The sequence below is a fragment of the Musca vetustissima genome, unplaced genomic scaffold (assembly GCF_032173495.1).
Source record: "Musca vetustissima isolate MV318-11 ecotype Yass unplaced genomic scaffold, APGP_CSIRO_Mvet_v1 utg20277, whole genome shotgun sequence".
In the NCBI taxonomy this organism is placed as follows: Eukaryota; Metazoa; Arthropoda; class Insecta; order Diptera; family Muscidae; genus Musca; species Musca vetustissima.
Window position 1 is genome coordinate 142,406 of NW_026879575.1, and position 22,474 is coordinate 164,879.

The following is a 22,474-nucleotide window of genomic DNA, read 5'->3' on the forward strand; positions in this document are numbered from 1 at the left end:
CCTGGGAGGAAATCACTGCCATTATGGTGGTTGAAAAAAACCTGGCATCCTTTAGGAAGAATGCTAGGAAATCTCGAACGACAAACTGGGATAAGTTCAAAGCTAAAACAGCATTCAAAACCTTGGCGCATAGACCTCGGTACGATTGAGGACGTTGACAAAGGTGTGAACGATGTCGCAGGAACTCTTCTGAGGAACTCTACAGAAATACTCCTTCTCTTACCATACGATGATACTTTTTCAGATTCCTACCTCCAGAGGAAAACAAAAACCTTATAAAAGGAACCATCGGAAGACAAACTGCGATAAGTTCAAAGCTAAAAAAAGCATCCACAATCCTTTGGCGCCTAGACCTCGGAACGATTGAGGACGTTGACAAAGCTGTGAACGATGACGCAGGAACTCTTCTTGTCCTTTTGACATACCCTGGGAGGAAATCTCAGCCGTTATGGTGGTTGGAAAAAACCTGACCTCATTTTGGAAAGCTGCTATGAAATCATATAATAAAACTAGTAACTTGAAACTTAGTGCAGATTAAGACGTTTACAGAGAACAATTCAATAGGCAGCTATTCTCGGACATCGACATTGTTAGACGTATTGAGCTTCAGGGACTACGTTGGCTAGGTCATGTTATGATATGCCCCACCAGCAGCGAATTTATTATCCAATTTCAATTAAACTTTGAACATAGTAATATTTTTACCAAATCTAGTTCGAAAATGGGACCCATCGATATACTCCTTCTGGTACCTCGCCCACACTGTTGGTGAACAATACCTAATGCGGATCAAGGGTGAGCTGTTTCATGGGATGGGGAAACTACAATTTCGCCTCCCGCCAGGTAAAACTGCATCATTGTAAAGCAACAGCTGCTGAAGTGCTCCTCACCATTTTCTCCTCATCCACGGACCATATCTCTACAAAGATAATGTGACTTACTTGAGCGACAAAAACTACTTGGTTTTTACCGCCTCCATAGGAGAGAAGATACGAATCTGTATCTGTAGCTAGAAACAAAATAAATCTAAGGATTCTTTCGAATTTCAGCCAGACTAGATAGGGATAGATGTCGTCTATCCCCCGTATGAGGCTCCTAACCCAGCCGGACCGGATGTACACAACCTTATGGAGGCTATGGAGCAGGATTGGTGACCTAGTCATTGGATGTGATATCAATGCTCATCACTTCCACTGTGGTAGCAGTGACACCAATCCAATAGCTGAGTCCATATTTGATTTTATACTTAGATATAATCTTAGAATATGCAATAGGGCCAACAAAGCAAAGTTCGTAAATAGAGTGAGAGTCATTGAAAGTGTCAAAAATACTCCTTCTCTTACCATAGGATGATACTTTTTCAGATGCCTACCTCCAGAGGAAAGCAGAAACCTTATAAAAGGAACCATCGGAAGACAAACTAGATAAGTTCAAAGCTAAAAAAGCTTCCACAACCGTTTGGCGCATAGACCTCGTAACGATTGAGGACGTTGAGAAAACTCTCAACCATATCACAAGGACTTTTCTGAGAAGCTATAAGGCTCCTTGTTCTTTTGACATACCCTGGGAGGAAATCACAGCCATTATGGTGGTTGAAAAAATCCTTTAGGAAGAATGCTACGAAATCTCGAACGACAAACTGGGATAAGTTCAAAGCTAAAACAGCATTCAAAACCTTGGCGCATAGACCTCGGTACGATTGAGGACGTTGAACGATGTCGCAGGAACTCTTCTGAGGAACTCTACAGAAATACTCCTTCTCTTATCATACGATGATACTTTTTCAGATTCCTACCTCCAGAGGAAAACAAAAACCTTATAAAAGGAACCATCGGAAGACAAACTGCGATAAGTTCAAAGCTAAAAAAAGCATCCACAATCCTTTGGCGCCTAGACCTCGGAACGATTGAGGACGTTGACAAAGCTGTGAACGATGACGCAGGAACTCTTCTTGTCCTTTTGACATACCCTGGGAGGAAATATCAGCCGTTATGGTGGTTGGAAAAAACCTGACCTCCTTTTGGAAAGCTGCTATGAAATCTTATAATAAAACTAGTATCTCGAAACTTAGTGCAGATTGAGACGTTTACAGAGAACAATTCAATAGGCAAAAAAGTGAAATAAAAAAGACTAAACTTGAGTTTTTTGTTTGCTACAGTGAGTCGATCGAAGGTGTCAACGAAGCAGCCAGATTTCATAGAGTAATATCTAAAGTTCCAAAATCTATAGGTAGTATTAAGCGAAGCGAAGGAACATGAACTAAGTCTGGCAGAGAGACTTTTGATCTGCCATTATCAACCCACTTCCATGGACCATAATGCCGAATTGCGGTGTGAGAAGGTAGGGGAGAAGCTGATAGAGACCATTATAAGGTCCTCACGTCCTCTTCTTGGGCTAAATAAATTTAATAATAATTATAATCATTACTATGGTTTTTTACAAGAAGGAAAATTATTGTTGTTTTTTTATCTTTTGTTGTTATTGATATAGACATTGCACATGAATTGGCTTCATTGGGTTGCTATTAAATTGTTGTTGTTGTTTTCTTTTGTTTTATTAATAAGTTAAATTATTATTAATCCTTTTTTATTTGATTTTTAATATTAAGTTCTAAAAAAGAGTTACTAATTACAGTTCATTAAAAAAATATTTTAAAATTTGTATTTGCTTAATATTGTTGTTGTTGTGGTTTTTACACATTTTTTTTTCGTAAATTGAACGGCATTTTTGCTATTATTATTTATATAATATTTATAAATATATTTTATATAAAAAAATTGTCTTGTGCTTGCTTGTTTCCATGTTTTGTTTGAGTTGTAGTTGTTTTACTTTTTTAATTATTTTTTTTTTTTAAATCAATAAACGAAATATTCAACTGTAAAGAAACAAAAAATATATAATAATGAAATTGAAGTATTTTAATATTAAAAAATTATTATTATTTTTATAATACATACCGTAACTTAAAATGAATATGAATTTAATATAATTATAAATTTAGTACAAAAAAGAATCCGAAAAATGCCCATTTTTGTGGGGTTTTGAAATCTTTAATATAGCAAGATATTGTTAAATGGGGTCAAAGTCATGTTTGGTTCCTCTCGGTTATTTCAGAAAGAACTTCTAGTACATCCTCAAAAACGTGTCAACATTTTGAAAATTTGTAAATCATTTCACATCGTAATGACCATCTATTCTCGGACATCGGCATTTGTCAGAGGTATTGAGTGGCATCGACTACGTACGAGAATGGATGAGGATGACCCAACTCAAAAGGCATATAAAAGCGATCAAAGTGATGTCACACGCAGGGAAGGGGAAGGCCACAATACGATGGATAGGTCAAGGGGAAGATAACATCTCGGAACTGGGTCTTTCAAATTGAATGAGCTGCGCACGAGACCGACGAGCTTGGAAATCTTTTTTAATCTAGGCTTATGGAACAAATGTTCTATCACAAGCCAGCTAAGAAGAGGAGGATATATTGAAATCCATCTGAAGAGAATTTAACACGTTGACGGACAGTAGAAACAAGTGAAATTCGAAAACATGACACTAGGCTTCTACTTGTATGCTGGTAAATGCACATTTGTACTGCTACAGCCGTCATGTCACATAGTGAACTTGACGGCTATAGACGCAACTGTCCATCAACGTGTTAAATTTTCATTCCGATCGGACGAACATACCATGAAACACTTCAAATGAGAGTACAAAGCCAGGGGAGATTTAAATCAACCTTGACACAGATCTTTTTATACTCAATTCGATGCAAAATTTCGAGTCAATCGGACGAACGAAGTACATTTGGGGCGCCAATTACTTAAAATCGGACAGAGTTATATATGGAAGCTATATCTAAATTTTAAGCGATTACAAAAAATACTCAACACACCTTGTTCTGGACTCAATTCAATACGCTATGCAAAATTTTCTGCCTTTGGTATACCATTTACATGAAATCGAACGAAGTTTTATATAATATAATTTGAAGCGATTTTAATAAAACTCAAAACACGTTCTTCTGGACTCAATTCAATATGCCATGCAAAATTTCGTGTCAATCGGACATTTTTTTTAAGCCTTTGATAACCATTTACTTTAAATCAGATAAAAATATATATGGGAGCTATATCTAAACTTGAGCTGATTTTAATCAAACTTGGCACACGTTGTTCTGGACCCAATTCAATAGTCTATGGAAAGTTTCTTTTCAATCGGACAAATTTTTCAGCCTTTGGTATACCATTTACTTGAAATCGGACGAAGTTTTATTTGAGAGCTATATCTAAATCTCGACCGATTTCAATCAAACTTGGCACACGTTCTTTTATACTCAATTCATTAGCCTTTGTAAAATTTCGAATCAATTGGACAAACGAAGTACATTTGGTATACCATTTACATGAAATCGGACAAAAATATATATGGGAGCTACATTTAAATTTTGAGCGATTTTAACTAAACTTAACACACGTTGTTCTGGACTCAATGCAATATGCCATGCAAAATTTCGTGCCAGTCGGACGAATTTTTCCAGCATTTGATCCTTATAAAAATCTCTCTCGATTCTCACAAATTTCCATAGGGTTTGTCTTCTTGAACCATTAAAAATAAGCCTTGTGAAATTTCATTGCAATTGTATAATAAATGCGACCTCAATCCTTATTTTTTTACAAAAAATACATGGATCGAATTAAACATAACCTCAAAAGTAATTATGCGTCTATCATGGTATCTTCTGCAAATACAAATTATACCCATAACTCATGACCAGTACCATGGTACGTACAATTAATTCTTATCATTACCCTAGTACCTTAAAAAATATGAAAATTTTCCGAATAAAAATAATACCATTTTCTTTTTTCTGGAATCCTGCGTTTTGAACAATAAGAAAATTAATAATACAATATTTTTTTGTTTACAAATAAAAATTAGATAACTCAAATTGTAACAAAAAATAACTGTAGAAAAACAATAAATTAAAAAAAAAAATAAAAAAAATTTAATTTTTTAGGTTATGGTGAAAATAGGCATTCTCATTTTTTTCGTTTTTTTATTATTATGGTTAGTGTTTTCGTAATTGTAGCAAAAATGTTTACAGTTTTTAGATTATGTTTATGTTGTTGTTTTTTATTTTTGTTTAAATTATTATTAATAATTGTAAAAAAGAAGAAAGCTAAGCAGAGCGGTAGCACTAGTCGTAGTACCTTTACTTTTTTTAAATATCACAAATTTTTGTTTTTTTTGATACTTTTTTGTTTTCTTAAAATTAGAAATATGTTATATAATTCAAAATTTATTATCAGAGACAACATCATGCTGCGTTTTTTGTTTGAGTAAATTGTTTCTTTGTTGTTGTTTTTTACAAAATTGATTTATTTTTTTTAGGTTAATAGGCAATTAATAAAATTAAAAATAAAAATTAAAGCGAACAAATAAAATTTTGTAATAAAATTAAAAATATTGGCGAACAAATAAAATTTTGTAATAAAATTAAAAAAAAAATTGGAACTAAAAACACAATAAATAAAAACTGCAAAAAAAAATAAATGTTAAATATATAAAGCTATAGTTTTAATAATAATAAAATTTAGTTGTTAAAAATAAATGTATATATAAATTGTTGTAAAAACCAACCGAGATCCTGCTCATGTTGAGACATTTCAAATTGTCTGTTTTTTTTTAATTAAAAAAACTTCATTATCATCACTTTCGTTTTTTAAGGAAAATAAAAAGTAATTGAAAATAATAAGACAATTAAAATAAAAAAATAATTGTTATAAGATCAGCAAAGATTGAAATTAAATTTCAATAATAATTTTTAATTTGTTTTTTTTTTCTATTAATTTAATTTAATAATTATTTTAAAAGAAAACTAATAATTTATATAAAAAAAGAACAATGTGTAACATATAAAAGAGTGGGTCTTAAAAAAGATATAAAAAAAAAACATGTAATTAAAAAAATATTAAAAAAAATTATAAAATGATTTTAAAGGGAACAACGAACTTAAAAAAAATTGTTTAATAAATATGAATTTACAATAATAATAATTATTATGATAACAGCATTTTTTTACATTTTAACAATATTTATATAATTAAAAAATTGTTTTTTAAAAAAATATTTAATAATAAATTCTATGAGTGACTGAAAATTTATTTTAATTTTTATATTTTTTTAATTTTTTCTTATTTTTTTAATTATTTTTAATTTAGATTGTTATTCATTTTTAAGCCATAGATCAAGGAGATAAAAAGTTCGTTTTTTTAGTTTTTCTGTTTCTTTTTTATCATCATTATGCTTATTACATATGTGTGTGTGTGTCTGTGAGAAGTCTAATAAAACGTTATTAATTTTGTTTTAATATTATTTTATAATTTTTTTCTTACAGAGTTCAAACTTCGTGTGAGAAAAAAAATATTAGGAAGAGAGAACTCCTTAATATGATTGTTGCTTGTTGTTGTATTGTTTGTTTTTCTTTTTTTTTTTGTAATATTTAATAATAGTAGTTAACAAAGAGGGTGTCTTATTTGTTGTTGTTGTTTAAAACTTTGACTATAACAAAAAAAAAAAAAAAATATTTATATATAAGCGAATTTGTTTAAAAAAATATTTTTAATTATAAAACTACTCTCGTTCTTTTTGTTGTTGTTGCTTTTTTCGTACAGAAAAAAATTATTACACAATTCCCATATTTATCATTCATTTTGTTTTTGGTGGAGGCTGGGGGCTGTGTGTGATGGGGACACATTACTCGGCCGGAGTTGTTTGTGTTTCACTGTCCACCACCACAGTGTGGCGATTTAGATTTGTCATTGGTATTCGTAAATCTGGGTGTGCGGAATTTCGATTAATTAAAATATGGCTGTGGCGGCTGCCAGTATCTTCATCATCATCGCCAGTGGTGGTGGTATCGTCATCAAGGTCAGCATCACCACAACTACTGCTGCCGCCACCACCCCCACCCACACTAACAATGTTGCGGACCGAGGTCACAATACCGCCAGCATCACCCATAGAGTTGTTAGTAACTACACCACCTCCTCCTCCTCGACGTTCGACACCACCACCACCCCCACCACCATTAGGCCTTTCCTAGAGCGGATGTAACTTTGTTGTATGCACCGTTAGAGCACTGCGCTGCGTAAATCGTTTCTCACAATAGGGGCATGTATAGGGTTTTTCGCCAGTGTGTGTGCGTATGTGTTTGGTCAGATAGTCTTTGACACTGAACGCCTTTTCGCAATAGGTGCATTGGAAAGGTTTCTCGCCTGGTTAGGAAAAATAAAATGACACAAAAAAAATAAATAAATAAATTTGTTTAATTTTTTTTAATTAAACAATATTGGCTAACAATTGAAAAACAATAACTGTTAAGCCCAAATATTGTTTAAAAAAATGATCAAAATATCAAAAAAAAGGTTTATTCGACAAAGGCATTGCTTTTCAGTTCAATTATTGGATTTTAATTCTAATAAATTAATTCGGAAAATAAAAAAAATTCAATTTGTAGGTAATTTTGTGGATTTTGAAAAATGTTCAAACCTATTTAGACTCGATGTTGTGGATTTTTTCAACAACTATATGACCCTATAAGCATTGAATTGTCAAAGCCTAAGCGTAGATTTTTTAAGGATTTTTTCAATGACTAACTGATCGATAATCTTGGATTTTTTTATAATTTTATTCAAAGACTAACTGAACGATAAGCGTGGATTTTTTAAACATTATTTTCAATGACTAACTGATCGATAAGTGTAGATGTAAAAAAAAAATGTTTTCGATTTTTTCAACCAATTTTCAGATTAAAGAAAAAACGACTATTTGACTCCCTTCAGCTCGTCTATAAATACTCCTTTCAGCTCGTCTATAGAGACTCCCTTCAGCTTGTCTATAGAGATTCCCTTCAGGTCCCTTCAGCTCAACTATAAAGACTCAATTCAGCTCGACTATAGATATAGCCCCGATATATATGTTCGTCCGATTTAATGTAAATGGTGCACTTAAGCCCCTATATTTCTTTCGACTTGCACGAAATTTGGCACATCATACTCAATTAGGTCTAAAATTAAGTGTGTAAAGTTTTGTGAAAATCGGTTCAGATTTAGATATAGCTCCGATATATATTTCCGTCTGATTTAAAGTAAATGGTGCACTGAAGGCTCTATATTTCTTTCTATTTGCACGAAATTTGACGTAGTGTTCTGAATTGAGTTTAGAATGATGTTGTCCTAACTTTCATGAAAATCGGTTCAGATTTAGATATAGCTCCCATATATATTTTCATCTTATTTAATGTAAATGGTACACCAAAGCACCTGTATTTCTTTCGGTTTGTACGAAATTTGGCATAGCGTATTTAACTGAGTGTAGAATGATATCTGCTGAGATTAGTGAAAATCGGTAAGAGGTTATGACATAAGTCACCTTCATATCCTAACTGGATATTACTGACAAACTCTAGAACTCTGGAAACCAGTGCCGGGGCAGTGGATGAAGTCTTAGGATGAGAAGCATGCTGTCGTGGAACAAATTTAATTTAGGGCCACCTCTCAGAAAAATCTGACATCCCCGAAAATCGTCCAATTTTGCCTATTTATACCCCCTATATACACAACTATGTTGTTAGGGGAAAATATATATATATATATATATATATATATATATTTACCACATATAATTTTCGGTAATGATCAGATAAAAAATTTCGGGATGAAGTGGACCGTAAACTTAATTTTTTGTGTTTTTTTCGAGTCGATCTAATGGCCACAAATATTATAAATATGCGGAAAATATGTCCGTGTACGGAAGAGGTGCGGTCGACCTCTAATCGGGCAAGAGGGTGCAAATATCACGAAAGTTTGAGTTCCATGGTAGTTGTGTAGGATATCGTATGGCTGGCCCCGTCCGACTATACTGCTTCGCCCGCTGGGTTTTCATTTAAAAATGTATTCTCAGAATAATCCAAAAAATGTTTGGAAATATTGTAGCCCAAAATGGGTTGATTTTCTTAAATTTTTATATCTCGGGACTCGACCCTTCTAGTAGGAAACAATAAAACATCGAATGACGTCAAATTTAAAAATTATGTTCCAGTTGCGACGACGCGCTTTATTTGATTGCCAGTCGATCGGTATCAGACGGACCCCTATGAGATTGCCCTAAAAACTTCTCTAATCTGTTGACTTCCAGAGAAAGGTCTCTGAACCATTTGGGGTTTCAGAAAAGTACGGTGTTCAGGATTTAAAAAGTTGGGTGTCTGAGACACATTTGGAGATGTAGGTTGCGTAGCATTAAGCAAAAAGCCTTATTCGTCACGAATTTCTTTCAATGCACAACAATATCGGGTGGTATATAAAGTGGCATGATACACTGGGTCTATGTTGCCACCTTCACGGGTATACATATATTTCATGGGATTTTATGTGTTCTATGGGTAGAATTGATTTATATTTCAATATAGTTTTGATTAGTTTGTTTATTTTTAAATTTGGATTGCTGCATTTTTGTAGTATTTTTCTAAGGCAAAGTATGCCCTAATATCATTAGATTTTAGTATTATATCGACTGAAGGTTGATAAATTCCGAGTTTTTGTAGATTTTGCAATAAAGAACGTCTGGTATTTAGGTCAATGTCAGGGCAATTAAAGGTGATGTGGTCCATAGTTTGGATGTCTAAATAATCACATCTGTCGGAGCTGGTTATGTTAATTCTGTGGAGATGACGTTTTATCTGATTGTGGCCAAATTGTAGTCTGATTGTAGTTGTTGCGACACTTCGGAGCATTTTAACATTTCGGAACCAAGGAATACAGTTGACTTTGTGACTGCCTAAGGTTTGTCGTTTTGTCTCAAGTCAGATGGACATAATTTTGGGTAAGAATCGGTTGGATTATGGTTAGTGGCAATGAAGTCCACATACTCGTTTCCATCGATGCCGCTATGGCTAGGCACCCATAGAAAGTGTACAGTGTTAGGCCTGCCTAGAAATTTGGTATCTACTAGAGCTGAATCGTTTCGAAATGAACTAGTTCAAAAGAACTATTCAGCAAAGGGAACGATCGGTACTAGGTCGCATTATCTAGGGGAGTCCGTTCATTGACCGAAATTACAGATTATCAGTTCATACCATAAATATACATACATAGAATAATGTATAAAAATTTGGAACCGAAAGTAGTCGCCATGGATGCCAAATCAGCTGGTTGTATGCATCAGATTGACTCAGCAAACACAAAAAACCAGCTACCTTGAAATTGATTTCCACAGTAAATCATCTGGTTTTCAATTTTTGAATTTAATGCGAAACTTATAATCCTATAATCTTAAATAAAAATATTAAAAAATTATTAATTTTTATATCAATAATATATACTTAAATTAATTTATATATAATTAAAAACAATGCCTTTGTTTTTATAACCTTATTTTGTTAATTAATAATAATAGTAATAAAATGAATGAGTTTGTATTTTTTGATAAATTAAAAATTAGACTTGATGTGGTGGTTGTGGAGGTGAAAAAAATGGTAAGACTTTTTTTAATTGCAAATAAATATTCTTGTCTTAATTTCTTTTGATTTTGGTTCGGTATTTTTTTTTAGGACTTTTGAAAAACATAAATAAATTAGTTGCAAACGAAATTCGAATACTATTTTTGGTTTTGAAATTAATTCACTTCAAAACATTTTTCCCAAAGGAATTTCCAGTTTTTTTTATCAAAGAATACTTAAATGCATCGAACGAACGACAGACAGACAACAAGGAATGATTTGAAAAAATAATAAAAAAAATGTAACTCAAATTAATATTCCAATTTAAAATGGATTTTGGTTTCAAATTTCAACATTTGCATGAATCTGAGAGACACCAGAGAAAGTAAGGTTATGTGAAAACAAAAATTATGCACTATGGTTCCGTGGGTGTTTGGGTGAGTGAGTCAATTATGGTTGTAAGTGGTAGCATTGTTACGACGACAAACAAACATTCAAGAAATGGCAAAGAATGGTATTGCAAATGTGTGTGTGGGTGGGTTTGAGTTACACAAGAAAATTTTGAATTGTTTGCAAATGAATGGAGAAGAACACTGGGCAACAACATAGGTTTTTTTTTTCAAAAATTAACGGGAAAGGACAATGGATTAAGAAAAGGGGACTTAAAATAGAAGACCTGTGCATTGAGGTTTTGAAAGTTTAGATCGAATGATAACCAAAAAAAGAGAAGACCTCCCATTTTTCAAGGCGTGGATTTTTTAAAAAATATATTTTCAAGCATCCACACAAGGCATGGATTTTTCAAGCATCCACACAAGGCATGGATTTTTTTAAAAAAATATTTTTTCAAGCATCCACACAAGGCATGGATTTTTTAAAAAATATTTTTTCAAGCATCCACACAAGGCATGGATTTTTTTAAAAATATATTTTCAAGCATCCACACAAGGCATGGATTTTTTAAAAAAAATATTTTTTCAAGCATCCACACAAGGCATGGATTTTTTAAAAAATATTTTTTTTATTGTGAGAATATTTCCCGTCATTTTTAGTCCCCCTTTCACATTTCCTTAGTCCTTTTTCCCTGCAATTATTTTCGATGTTGCCCAGAGTATGCAATGGAAGAGTAGAGTAACTTGCCGCTCATACAATAAAATGCTCTGAAGTAATTTTGAAAATCAAAAATCATTTTCGAAAAAAAAAAATAAAAACCAAATAATCGAAAAAAAGAATGCATTCTTTGTTGTTGTTTTTTTGACGACTGTAAGTATGAATGTGATTTTGCAATAATTTTTAATAATAATTGAAGAAGAAAAAACCAAATTGGTGCAATTAAATTTCGTTTTCTAAAAATTGCATTGATTAGAGATTAATTTGAAATTTCGTTTGTTTTTTAGTTTTGATTACGAAAAAGAAATAAGCTGTTTAATATTTTTATTACTGAGATTTGATTGATTGATTGACTGAGGCTGATTGATTGATTGACTGAGATTGAGACTGATACTGAAATTGACTGACTGATTGATTGATTGACTGAAGAGGATATATCTGAGAGTTTGCATTGCAAAAAAAATCATTATTATTATTATTATTATTATTTTCTCTCACCCGTGTGAGTTGTTAAATGTTTGTTCAAGTAGTCCTTGACTGTGAACGCCCTGCCACAATAGCCACATCTAAAGGGTTTCTCACCTGTGTGTATGCGCGTATGCTGCTTTAATGTGTTCGATTGTGTAAATGATTTGCCACAGTATGAGCATGTGTAGGGGCGTTCTTTCGGTGTGAGGCTAAATATTTCAATTTTGTATACATATATAAAAAGATATTAGTTAATATTGAAATAGTAGAGATAAATATGTATATATTCAATATAATAAATATTGGATTTAGCATTTGTTTTATATCAAATACTTTTTTTTATTAAATCCTTTTTAAACGTAATTTTTTCAAGGCCCACTCAAGGCGTGGATTTATTTAAAAATATTTTTTAATATTCAAGGATTGAATTTTTAATTTTTTTCAAGGCCTGGATTTAAAAAAATATTTTTTCAAGGCCTGGATTTAAAAAAAATATTTTTTTCAAGGCCTGGATTTATAAAAAAATATTTTTTCAAGGCCTGAATTTAACAAAAAATATTTTTTCAAAGCCAGGATTTAAAAAAAAATATTTTTTCATGGCCTGGATTTAAAAAAATATTTTTTCAAGGCCTGGATTTAAAAAAATATTTTTTCAAGGCCTGGATTTAAAAAAAAAAATACATTTTTTCAATGTATTTAAAAAAATATTTTTTAAGGCGTGGATTAAAAAAATATATATTTTTTTAAAGCCTGGGTTAAAAAATATATTATATTTTTTTAAAGACCTGGTTTTAAAACAATATTTTTTCAAGGATGCAAACAAGGCGTGGATTTACAAAAAATATTTTTTCTAAAACCATCCAAGGCATCGATTTAATAAAAACTGACTCCCGTTATATAGTATATAGAAAATTTTCGTTTAATTTACTTAAAACAAATGCTAAAACCATCTGAAAAAAAAATATTCAAATAAATAATTTAAGAAAACAAATTTCAAAAATAGTAAAAAAAAAATTGTTCAACATTACTCTGCTTCGCCAGTATGCACCTTACGGTGCATAGCCAATGTACCGGGTGTCTTAAAGGTCTTCGGACAATCGGGACACTTGTGACGCACTTTCGGTACACCACCGACGATGGCTGTTGTCGTTATTGTGCTAGCTTGATTACTAAGGACGGCTGCGGAGTGATCGTGCGATGAACTGACCACAACACTTGTGGCAGCACCGGGATTCTGTTGTATGGTATAGACGGGCACCGATGTTGGTGAACCCCCATCCATGCCATCGCCATTGAGGGGCTCCTCTTTGATTATCACATGCGGGTGAATCACAGTTGCAGTACCATTGACACTTTTGTTCAGTTTGACTGTTAGCGGTGGCACTTTTAATTGGACGCTTTCATGTGGACTATTATCATCCGGCTGCTGCTGTGGCTGATGGTGGGATTGATGATGCTGTTGCTGGTCTTGATGCTGTTGTTGCTGCTGTTGTAAATGTTCCTGTTGTTGCAAATGTTGTTGTTGTTGCTGCTGTTGTTGTTGCTCCTGCTGTTCTTGGTGTTGCTGCAGAATCGACACCTGCTCCTGATACTGACGCTGCAACAGCTCATGATTCGATAATTTCATATCGTGCGGCGCCATTGTTGGCATATGCTCCGGTGTCTGTGGCTCATAACCCGGTTGACTAGCTGCTAGGGCGGAGGGTGTACACACGGAGCCGCAATGAATACACTTGTACTCGTTGGCTCCCTGCAAGGCGGCCGGTGATATACCATAAAAACTACACGCGGGACAGCGGGCCAAAAATGCCGGCGCCTGATGCACCAGCCGATGATGATCGTCCAAATCCTGTTCGTTGGCGAACTTCTCATCACAACTGTGACAGGGATAATCGATTTTCATCGAATCCGACATACTGGCCGAGACATGATGCGGGGCCAACAATATACTGCCACCACCCACACCGGCCACAACACTCAGCCCCCCATGGCACAGATGCATATGTTCCGTGGTCTGCTGGGGACTCTCGAACTGTTGGCCACACATGGGGCAGAAATGTGTGTTCGATACGAGGGCGGGATCCATGCTCAGATTGGGTAGAAACGATGTCTTCAGAGCGTCCATGGTGGCGGGCGACTGAGCTCTGCTGTTGTGTTGCTCAGGGCGCGGTAAACGTATTTCCTGGGCATTGGAAGGAGATTTTAACATGACGTATTTTGTAAAGAAATTTTGTTCAGCAGCAGAGCAGAGCTGTTCTTTTTTTTTGGAAACGAACAAAGCAACAGCGTTCAAGGGGGAGCAGGCACGCAGCAAATTGTTAGTGGGGGCGTTAGTATATTTATGGGCCTGAATTACCCTTTTTTGGGGGGAGAGAAAGAAAAAAGCAAGAAAAACACATGCAAAAAAATAAATGGCAATGATTTTTTTTTAAAAATGCAATTAACGAGATTTTTCTATTGAGAACAATACAGAAAAAAACATGTTGGAACCCCTTAAAATGGATTTTTAATATTAATTAACGAAAATGTGAATTTGTTAAAGAATATTATTTTGAAGGACCAGTACAAGGCGTGGATTTATTAAAAATATTTTTTTAAAGACCATCAAAGGCTTGTATTTTTAAAATATTTATTATTTAGTTTTTATTATATAATTTGTTATTTTAATTTTATTTATATTTTTCATTTAATTTTTTATTTTATTTTTTATTATAAGTTTTTTTCATTTAATTTTTCAGAATATTTTCTTTTAATTTTTCATAATTTTTTCATTTATTTTTTTATAATTTTTTTATTTTAATTTTTATTATAGGTAATTATTTTTTTAATAATCTATTCTTATTTGAATATTAATAAAAAAAATATTTTTATTAATAATTTTATTAGTTAATATTTTTATTTGATATTGTTGTTATAATTTTATAATTAAATATATTTAATTGTACCATCATCAATTGCTTAACAACACTTTACGCCTAAAAGTATGCTATCAATTTTCAAACACTCTCTTGATTATGGTGACAGAAGCAGCAAGCAAATTCATGACAGATCACCCAAACACACCTGAAGGATTTGTCAAATGTTTATCACGTTTATTTAGAAAACACACACACAAAATAAAATAACAAACAATAACAATTAACCAGCACTAAAATAATAATAATACAAAATTTTATAGCACAGTCCACCCCCTCCCTTTTATTAGCATTTCCCAACAAAACAAAACAAACAAAAAACTAGCTGCACTAGGCCCCTTTTTGTTTTGTTTGTTTTTGTTTTCTTCTTGTTTTGCCATAATTGCACTCCCACACACACATCGCAGAACAGCTCATCTCTTCTCGTTTCATCTTGTTTTGTCAATAGGATGGTTGGTTGGTTGTCAGTGTCATTCGTCAAAATAAAAATAACAACGTCACGGCGGCAGCAGTAACAACACCAACAACATTGGTGAAAAAGGAAATATATGTTTGTGTGTGTGTGTGATACGAAGGAACAGGAGGAGAAAAGAAACCAAAATAATACACGGATGTTTGATTAGAAAAAAAAACAATTGTTAACAGCATCCTTTTTCCTCATACCACCATTACTGGCGCACACACACACGAACAAACAATGCAATTGACTTGATCCACACCTCGGTGGTCGGTCGGTTTGCTCTTCAGTAAAAGTAGATCCACACCATAAATATAATTACCCCGACAACAACGGAGGCATAGGCATGCAGGCAACACAGCAACAACAAGAAAAAACCACCAAACACATCGCTGACCATTAGCAGCAGCACCAACACCGCCACCACCCCCTACAAAGTGGACCCCCACCACCACCACACACACCTTTGCCAACACCAATAACACAACAACAGATACACGCTCCCAGTCAATCTATCTCGAACGTAGCAAAAAGCAACAACACAATTATTAAAAAAAAAATCTAAAATAAAAAAAGAATTTTGAAAAAAGGCGAGAGGTGGTGATGCTACTTTTTTTCATCTCCTTCCTCCGCCAATTATCAAACATCCATCCAACCAACCATCCATCCTATCATCGCATATTAACAAAAACAATCAAAAAAAATCTGACAACGACGACCACTACTACTGCGACGACGACGACAACAACAATAACATTAACGAAGATGGACTATCAAACGAAAGAAAACAACAAGCGAAATTAGTGTTGTCAACACAGCAAAGAGAAAAAACGCGAATTAAAAAAACGACAGGAATTTTTTTTTGTCGTAAAAAATTGTCTTAATTCCTGGAAAATGGTGGAATTTTAAAATTCGTAAAATGTTAAGCATCGTTTACACAGATGGAATTTACAAAAGAAGAAACATATAATACAACAAATGGACGTGATAGAAATAATACAACCCACAATTAGCATATGGCAAAAATGAATGGATTTTTTAAACCTTCAGCCTTATGGCTAATGAGGGCCGTATCCAAGTGTATAGGATATGTCCAAAATGTGTCTCATCGAAATATTGATTTCAGACAATTTTGAGTCGATTTAGCAGGCTGGTGCTCTCGAAGTTAATAACAGATTATTCCAAACTTAGTTCAAGTTCGAAGATGGAGGATATCGGTCCACCCCCACGAAGTGATAAAAATGTTGCTGAAAATGTATTTTATAATATTACGAGAATCTTTGCACAACCTACCTTCTGGTACCTCCATCCTAGTGTCGAGATTTTTTAAATATTATTGTTTTAAAAATGTGACCCGAATTCGATTCTGTATTCGTTCTAAATTAGATCCCCTACATTTGCAGGGGGTTTGCCAATCTCCTACTGGGGGCGTCTTCCCGTGTGGCGGATGGGAAGGGAGTCTCCATGATGTGCAGGCGGCAATCGTTGGTGAGACCACAAGACACTTGTCGACGAGATCAAGCGATTGTGATCCGGCTCAAACGATTGTGATCGGGCTGCGTTGCCTTCGCACCTGTAGCTATACCTGCTACAAGCGCATCAATTTTAAACCCCAATAACTGTGACGAATCGGCAATTCAATTGGTAAACGAGCAAGTCAAGACTAGTGCAAATCAGTCTATGACTGACAGAACTGTAGTTCTGGCAGGGGACGACCTACACGGGACCCTTAACGCTATCCGCGATAGTCTAGAGGAGCAGAGTAGGGAAATCTTCGGCCAACTAGATAGGATTTACCGGAAGAGCAAAGTGAGGATACGCTTCCGGAGAAGCTACAACTAAATCTTAACCTGACTAATGATGAGCTGGACACCACGGTGATTCCGGTCAAGTCTACACAGGGGGATATTTGTAGGCTCAACGAATGAAGCGAAGACCTTGTCGACCGACTGACTTCAAGACTGACTGCAACATGTCCTGTGTCGGCACTTGCCGGCAATAAATTTCGAAGGCAAACTGCGACGGAGGCGATGTCCCACGATGGGGGAATCTATCGAGACCCTAGCAACGGACAGCGGCTCAAATGTCGGAAATGCCCGAGAAGTATCCGATGCGAAGCCCTACTCGTGAGCTTCAGATGGAGTGGATCTCCCTCTCGAATCTAACTGCTGGATCAAAAATCTCCAAGGAGACCTCTGAATGAAGTAGTGGAATCGGCGAAGTCCTCTGCCTCTGACAGGGGTGCGAAGCTGACTTCTGATCCGAAGCATAGCCCGAAGCCTAACCCGTGTCAAAAGGCAAAGGGAAATGCTACTGAATTTTTGGGCTGGTACCGTGATATGGTGACTACCCTGAAACTTTGGTCAATATTAATAATTTTTAATACGGAGATGTGATATACAATGAAAAACGCTTCCAAACATCAAAAATTCTGAAAGTTGGTAGGTCCCATATAGGGGACTACAGCCAATTCGGTTGAAAAACGTGCCCAAATCGCCAAAATACACAACATTGGAGTGTATGAGGACTGCCCTCAATATCAATAATTTTTGGTACGGAAAAACGCGTCCAAACTTAAAAAACTTACACATAAAACCCAAAAACTCGGAGATTGGGAGGATCCCTAATATGGGGGTATCCTGAGAAGTGAATCAATATTAATAATTTTTGATGGTAAGAGTACCCAAAATATAAAATTACAGGCAATTCGGTTGAAAAACATGTTTAGAATCGCCAAAATACCGAATATTTGGGTGTTTACAGTAATATGGGAGCTACACGAAGTCGTGGACCGATATGCCCCATTTGCAATACCAATATCGTAGGAGTATTAGCAACGCCTGTGCAAAGCCCTATCCTAAATATTGTGATTTCAACATACGGACATGGGTAAACTGACATAGAATTTTATTCTGATTAAGGGATTCCGGTGAATATTTCGGGGTGTTGCATAAGGGATGACAAATTTAATATACATACATATACACCTTATGGTGGAGGGAATTAAAAAATATATATTTTTTACTCAATAAATGAGTCAAGATTAGGGGCGGTTGCGATTATTTTGAAATTTATAGACCCAATGACCCTGATTAAAATAGTGTCAAATCGGAATTTCCTTTTGAATAGAATCGTTTTCGTGGGTGACAAAAGTGTTCACCTATGGACAGATTTCAGTTTTTTAAACAACATTTACATTAGAACTTCTTACCGGGTTAACCCACTTCGAGGATTTATTGGACAAATATACAATGGAATTGACAATTCAATCCGGTACAATGTAAACGTACTATTTTTTTAAAAATTTGATTGGCCTTCGGTCGGAGATTAAAGAATATGACCTATGGATAGATTCTAAAATGTTCTGCTTTTTATTCCAAAAAGTTGGCGTATGAACAGATTCCAGATTTTTAAAGACATTTTTTACTTTAACGGCATTACATTTTTAGAAAATATACATTTATTTGGCATATATTCAAAGGAATTGAAAATTTAAACTCACACGGTTAACCAAATCCGGTTCAATGTAAATCCAATGGAATTGATAATTTAAACCTAACGAAATCCGGTACAATGTAAACGTACTATTATTTTGAAAATTTTACTGGCCTTCGTTTGGAGATTTTCACGTATGAAAAGATTCCAACATTTTCAAACATTTTATTCCAAAAATTTCACCATGAACGATGTCTAGGTTTTTGTCAAAATAAATTTTGATATTCTTTTTATAAATTATGTCAACAAAGAAAAAAACGCCAAAACACTTGAGAACACACATTCCAAATTGACAACACTGTTTAAAACGATGGACGGGCGACACTCTTCAAAAAAGACTCGCGCGCGCACTTACACTTCTAAACACAGGCACAAACAATTTTTATATTGTGCTGCCTCAACGAAAGCACACACACACATTCGTTCACTCCCGTTCATGAAATTATTAAAACATTCACGACAACGGCAACAACAACGGAGACGACAGTTTTCATTTATTTTTCCTTTCACTGCTTATCTTCAATTCCTTTGCTTCTGATTTGGTGTGTGTGTCGGTCCGTGTATTTCTTCTTGATTCTATGTGGGTATGACTGTATGTGTGAGTGTGTTTTGTTGCTCTTCTTTTTTTTGATATTTTTTCGACCAATTTCCGAATTTTCACTTTTTATTTTCAGCTCCCCATTTCAAAAAAATATGATTTTTATTTCTTTTTTTCGTTTTTTTAGTTCCAACACTTTTTCTCCCTTTGCCCGTAGCAAAAAGGAGGGGGGTTCCAACAATTTTTTTTCTGTTCTCGTATTGATTCTCGTCAATCTTGTTTGCTTTAGATTATTTTTCTTTTTTTTGGTCATTCGCTGTCGTTCTAAACTTACCAAAATAAAATTTGAGCTCTTATTTACATTTAATTATTTGTCTACTTCTTGCTTCGGTTCACTACTTCATGTCGTTCTTTGGCGCTATTTATATGACCGAAATACCAACAACACTTGGAATTTCAACAAAAATTCTTATTGGATTTCGTCCACTTTTTTTCGTTTTCTTCTCTCTTCTTCACTAATAAAAAAATAAAATAATTCTAGCCAGCGAAGAAGAACCACCGAGCCAGACTGAAAATTGATTAGTTGGGGGGACAGCGATGACGGCGTTGCTCGAAAGAAAAACAAAACAAACAAATGAATAAATTAAAAAAATGAACGCCGTCAAAAAATGTTGTATGGTGGCATAGTAGCCTGGGGATGTGCAGTTGCATTATTGCTGTTTATACATAACGGTAATTGGATTCAAATTGGGATTATTTTGAGATTGTTTTATGTTGGTGTTTATATTATATGTGTTTTAATAAATCACGTTATTTAAAGCCGAAGCAGCGATAATTTCTTGGATTAGCAAATGAGAGTGCTGAGCTTCTTCGTACTAACCCTAGAATCAGAGAACCGACGGTGGATGTGAAAAGGTTAGTCGGCGGGCACAAGCGGAAAAAGTGTCTAGAACATCTGAAGTGTTGTAAAATCAGGTCTTACTTACTTAGCTGGCTCATAACAGAATTTTTGTTCCATAAGTCAAAATTAAAAAAAAAGATTTCCAGGCGCGTCGATCTTGTGCGTAGTTTTTCCAATTTGAAAGATCATATTCGGCAATGTTGTCTTCCACTTGATCTTTCCATCGAATTCGTGGCCTTTTGAGCAGGTCGGTCACTAGGTATTTCGGAGAATTTTTCCCTCAAACACTCCAAGAGCTGTCCCATCTGCCTGTGCAAGTGCCCATCGTTCTGATCCATACAACAGTACGAGTAGTATCAGTGTCTTGTAGAGTGCGAGTTTAGTGTGGCGAGAGGGGGTTTTGTTTCAGAATTTCTTATTTATACCATAGTAGCATTTGTCTTGTCGTTGGCCATCCTCATAATGCACGATACCTGTAAAATGGATACCTGTGGTTCCGCTACCGCTGGCAAAGTTTAATCATATAGGCCGATCTCACTTTTGTCGCCATTAGCTAAGACTCTTGAGGAATTCGTGAATTTTACTCAGTTGATCATCATATCCGCCACTAAGTCAACGGCCACACCAAAAGGACAGCGGAGATGCGGCTACCTTTGAATGTGCAGGTAAATGGGTCCACAATAGGGGTTACGCTCGATAGCCTCTATATGCCGTCCGCACATGCCAGACTATTTGCTATAAAGCCAGAAGCAGAAACAAGGTTCTCACGAAGAAACCTTGTTAACAACCCACACAGCAATAGGCTGGTCTGTGGAAAATTATGCGGCTCCAGTGTGGTCCGCCAACGTTAGTGCAACGCAATGGAAAAATCTTCAATCCTGCCAGAATTGCGCCCTGAGGACTGCAAGAAGATGTTCCCAATAGACTATTTACATGAGGAGCCGAAGATCATTCTTGTGCGTCAACACAACGAGATGTAGGTGCAATATCTGCTTGGGTGTTATTGAAGTAGCCACACAAATCATCACCTTATGGATAAGCAGCCCTCTTCCTAGTCATGTCAGGAAGGATCTTCAAGATCTGGAGAGAGAGAGAGAGAGAGCTCAGCCAAAACCCACTCATCTCACCCATAGCAGCAGAAGAGCAGCAGCTTCCACGACGAACCAGAGTGGTCTTGACAACCTCTAAGATCTGGAAGGTGTAGCTGCCTCAATTCATATTTGAGTTAAATCTCCAACGGAGTTATCTCTCGTCTGATATATCATCAGCTTCAAATATAAACTTAACCCCCCAAAACATCGACAACAGCTCATGTACCACACGAATCTCCCAACACCTTTGAAGACATAAACACGAGCCTGGAGAGAGGTAGGGACCTTCTCCATCTGATTGACGAAATCGGTTCCTTCAGTTTCAATCAAACAAAAAAAAAAAATCCCTAGAAGGTGAGTCTCACGGAACTATCCGCATGACTTTTCCAAGGACTTATTGATCAAAATAAATGGCTACAGTTACCCCACCAATGGCGGAGAAGGGTGTGAATAATCTGAGCCTAATAGGGATAATGACTCCGATATTTTGATTGATGTTGGTGTGGCTGCCTTGTCACTGTCCTGTCTCGACATCTACAAGAGCAGCTTCAAATATCGACCGGATTTTTTTAATCTCACCGAACACCATAACTATCGATAACATAAACGTCAGTCTAATAAGATACACGGAACTTCTTAATCTGATTGACGAAACCAGTTCTTTCTGCCTCAGGTAAGAAGTATCCCGACTCTTGAGTCATCCCTGTTACCACGGAACTATCCGAATGGCATTGCGGGGGACTTCTTGATCGAAAGAATTCTAACATCGAGTGTGAAGGTGGCTTCGATTACCCCTCAACGAAGGGGAAGACTGTGAGTTGCCGGGATAATGACTGCGATGTGGCTACCTGGGCACTCCAAATATAAATTTAAATCCCCAATCTCCAATCTCCCAAACCCAGTACTCTCGATGACATAGATACGAGCCTGGTGGGATGTAGGGACCTTCTCGATGTGATTGAGAAAATGTACTCCTTCCCTTGAGTCTCTCGGAAGTA

At 35.2% G+C, this 22,474-nt stretch overlaps 1 protein-coding gene across 3 annotated transcripts; it reads right to left on the reverse strand.

The window, feature by feature from the left end:
* Nucleotides 1-7,073: 7,073 nt before the first annotated feature.
* LOC133324512 (chorion transcription factor Cf2) lies at nucleotides 7,074-19,972 on the reverse strand. Of its 3 annotated transcripts, XM_061533347.1 has the most exons (4): nucleotides 19,819-19,972; nucleotides 13,108-14,261; nucleotides 12,110-12,288; nucleotides 7,074-7,280 (listed from the first exon to the last, which is right to left on the reverse strand). In XM_061533347.1, exons 2-4 carry the CDS (start codon nucleotides 14,202-14,204, stop codon nucleotides 7,105-7,107), a joined length of 1,452 nt encoding a protein of 483 aa, XP_061389331.1. In that variant the 5' UTR covers nucleotides 14,205-14,261; nucleotides 19,819-19,972; the 3' UTR covers nucleotides 7,074-7,104. The 3 variants fall into 3 exon arrangements, with proteins under 3 accessions (XP_061389331.1, XP_061389332.1, XP_061389330.1); XM_061533348.1 differs by lacking the exon at nucleotides 19,819-19,972 and having other exon boundaries at nucleotides 12,194-12,288; nucleotides 13,108-14,294; XM_061533346.1 differs by lacking the exon at nucleotides 19,819-19,972 and having other exon boundaries at nucleotides 13,108-14,294.
* Nucleotides 19,973-22,474: the final 2,502 nt, after the last annotated feature.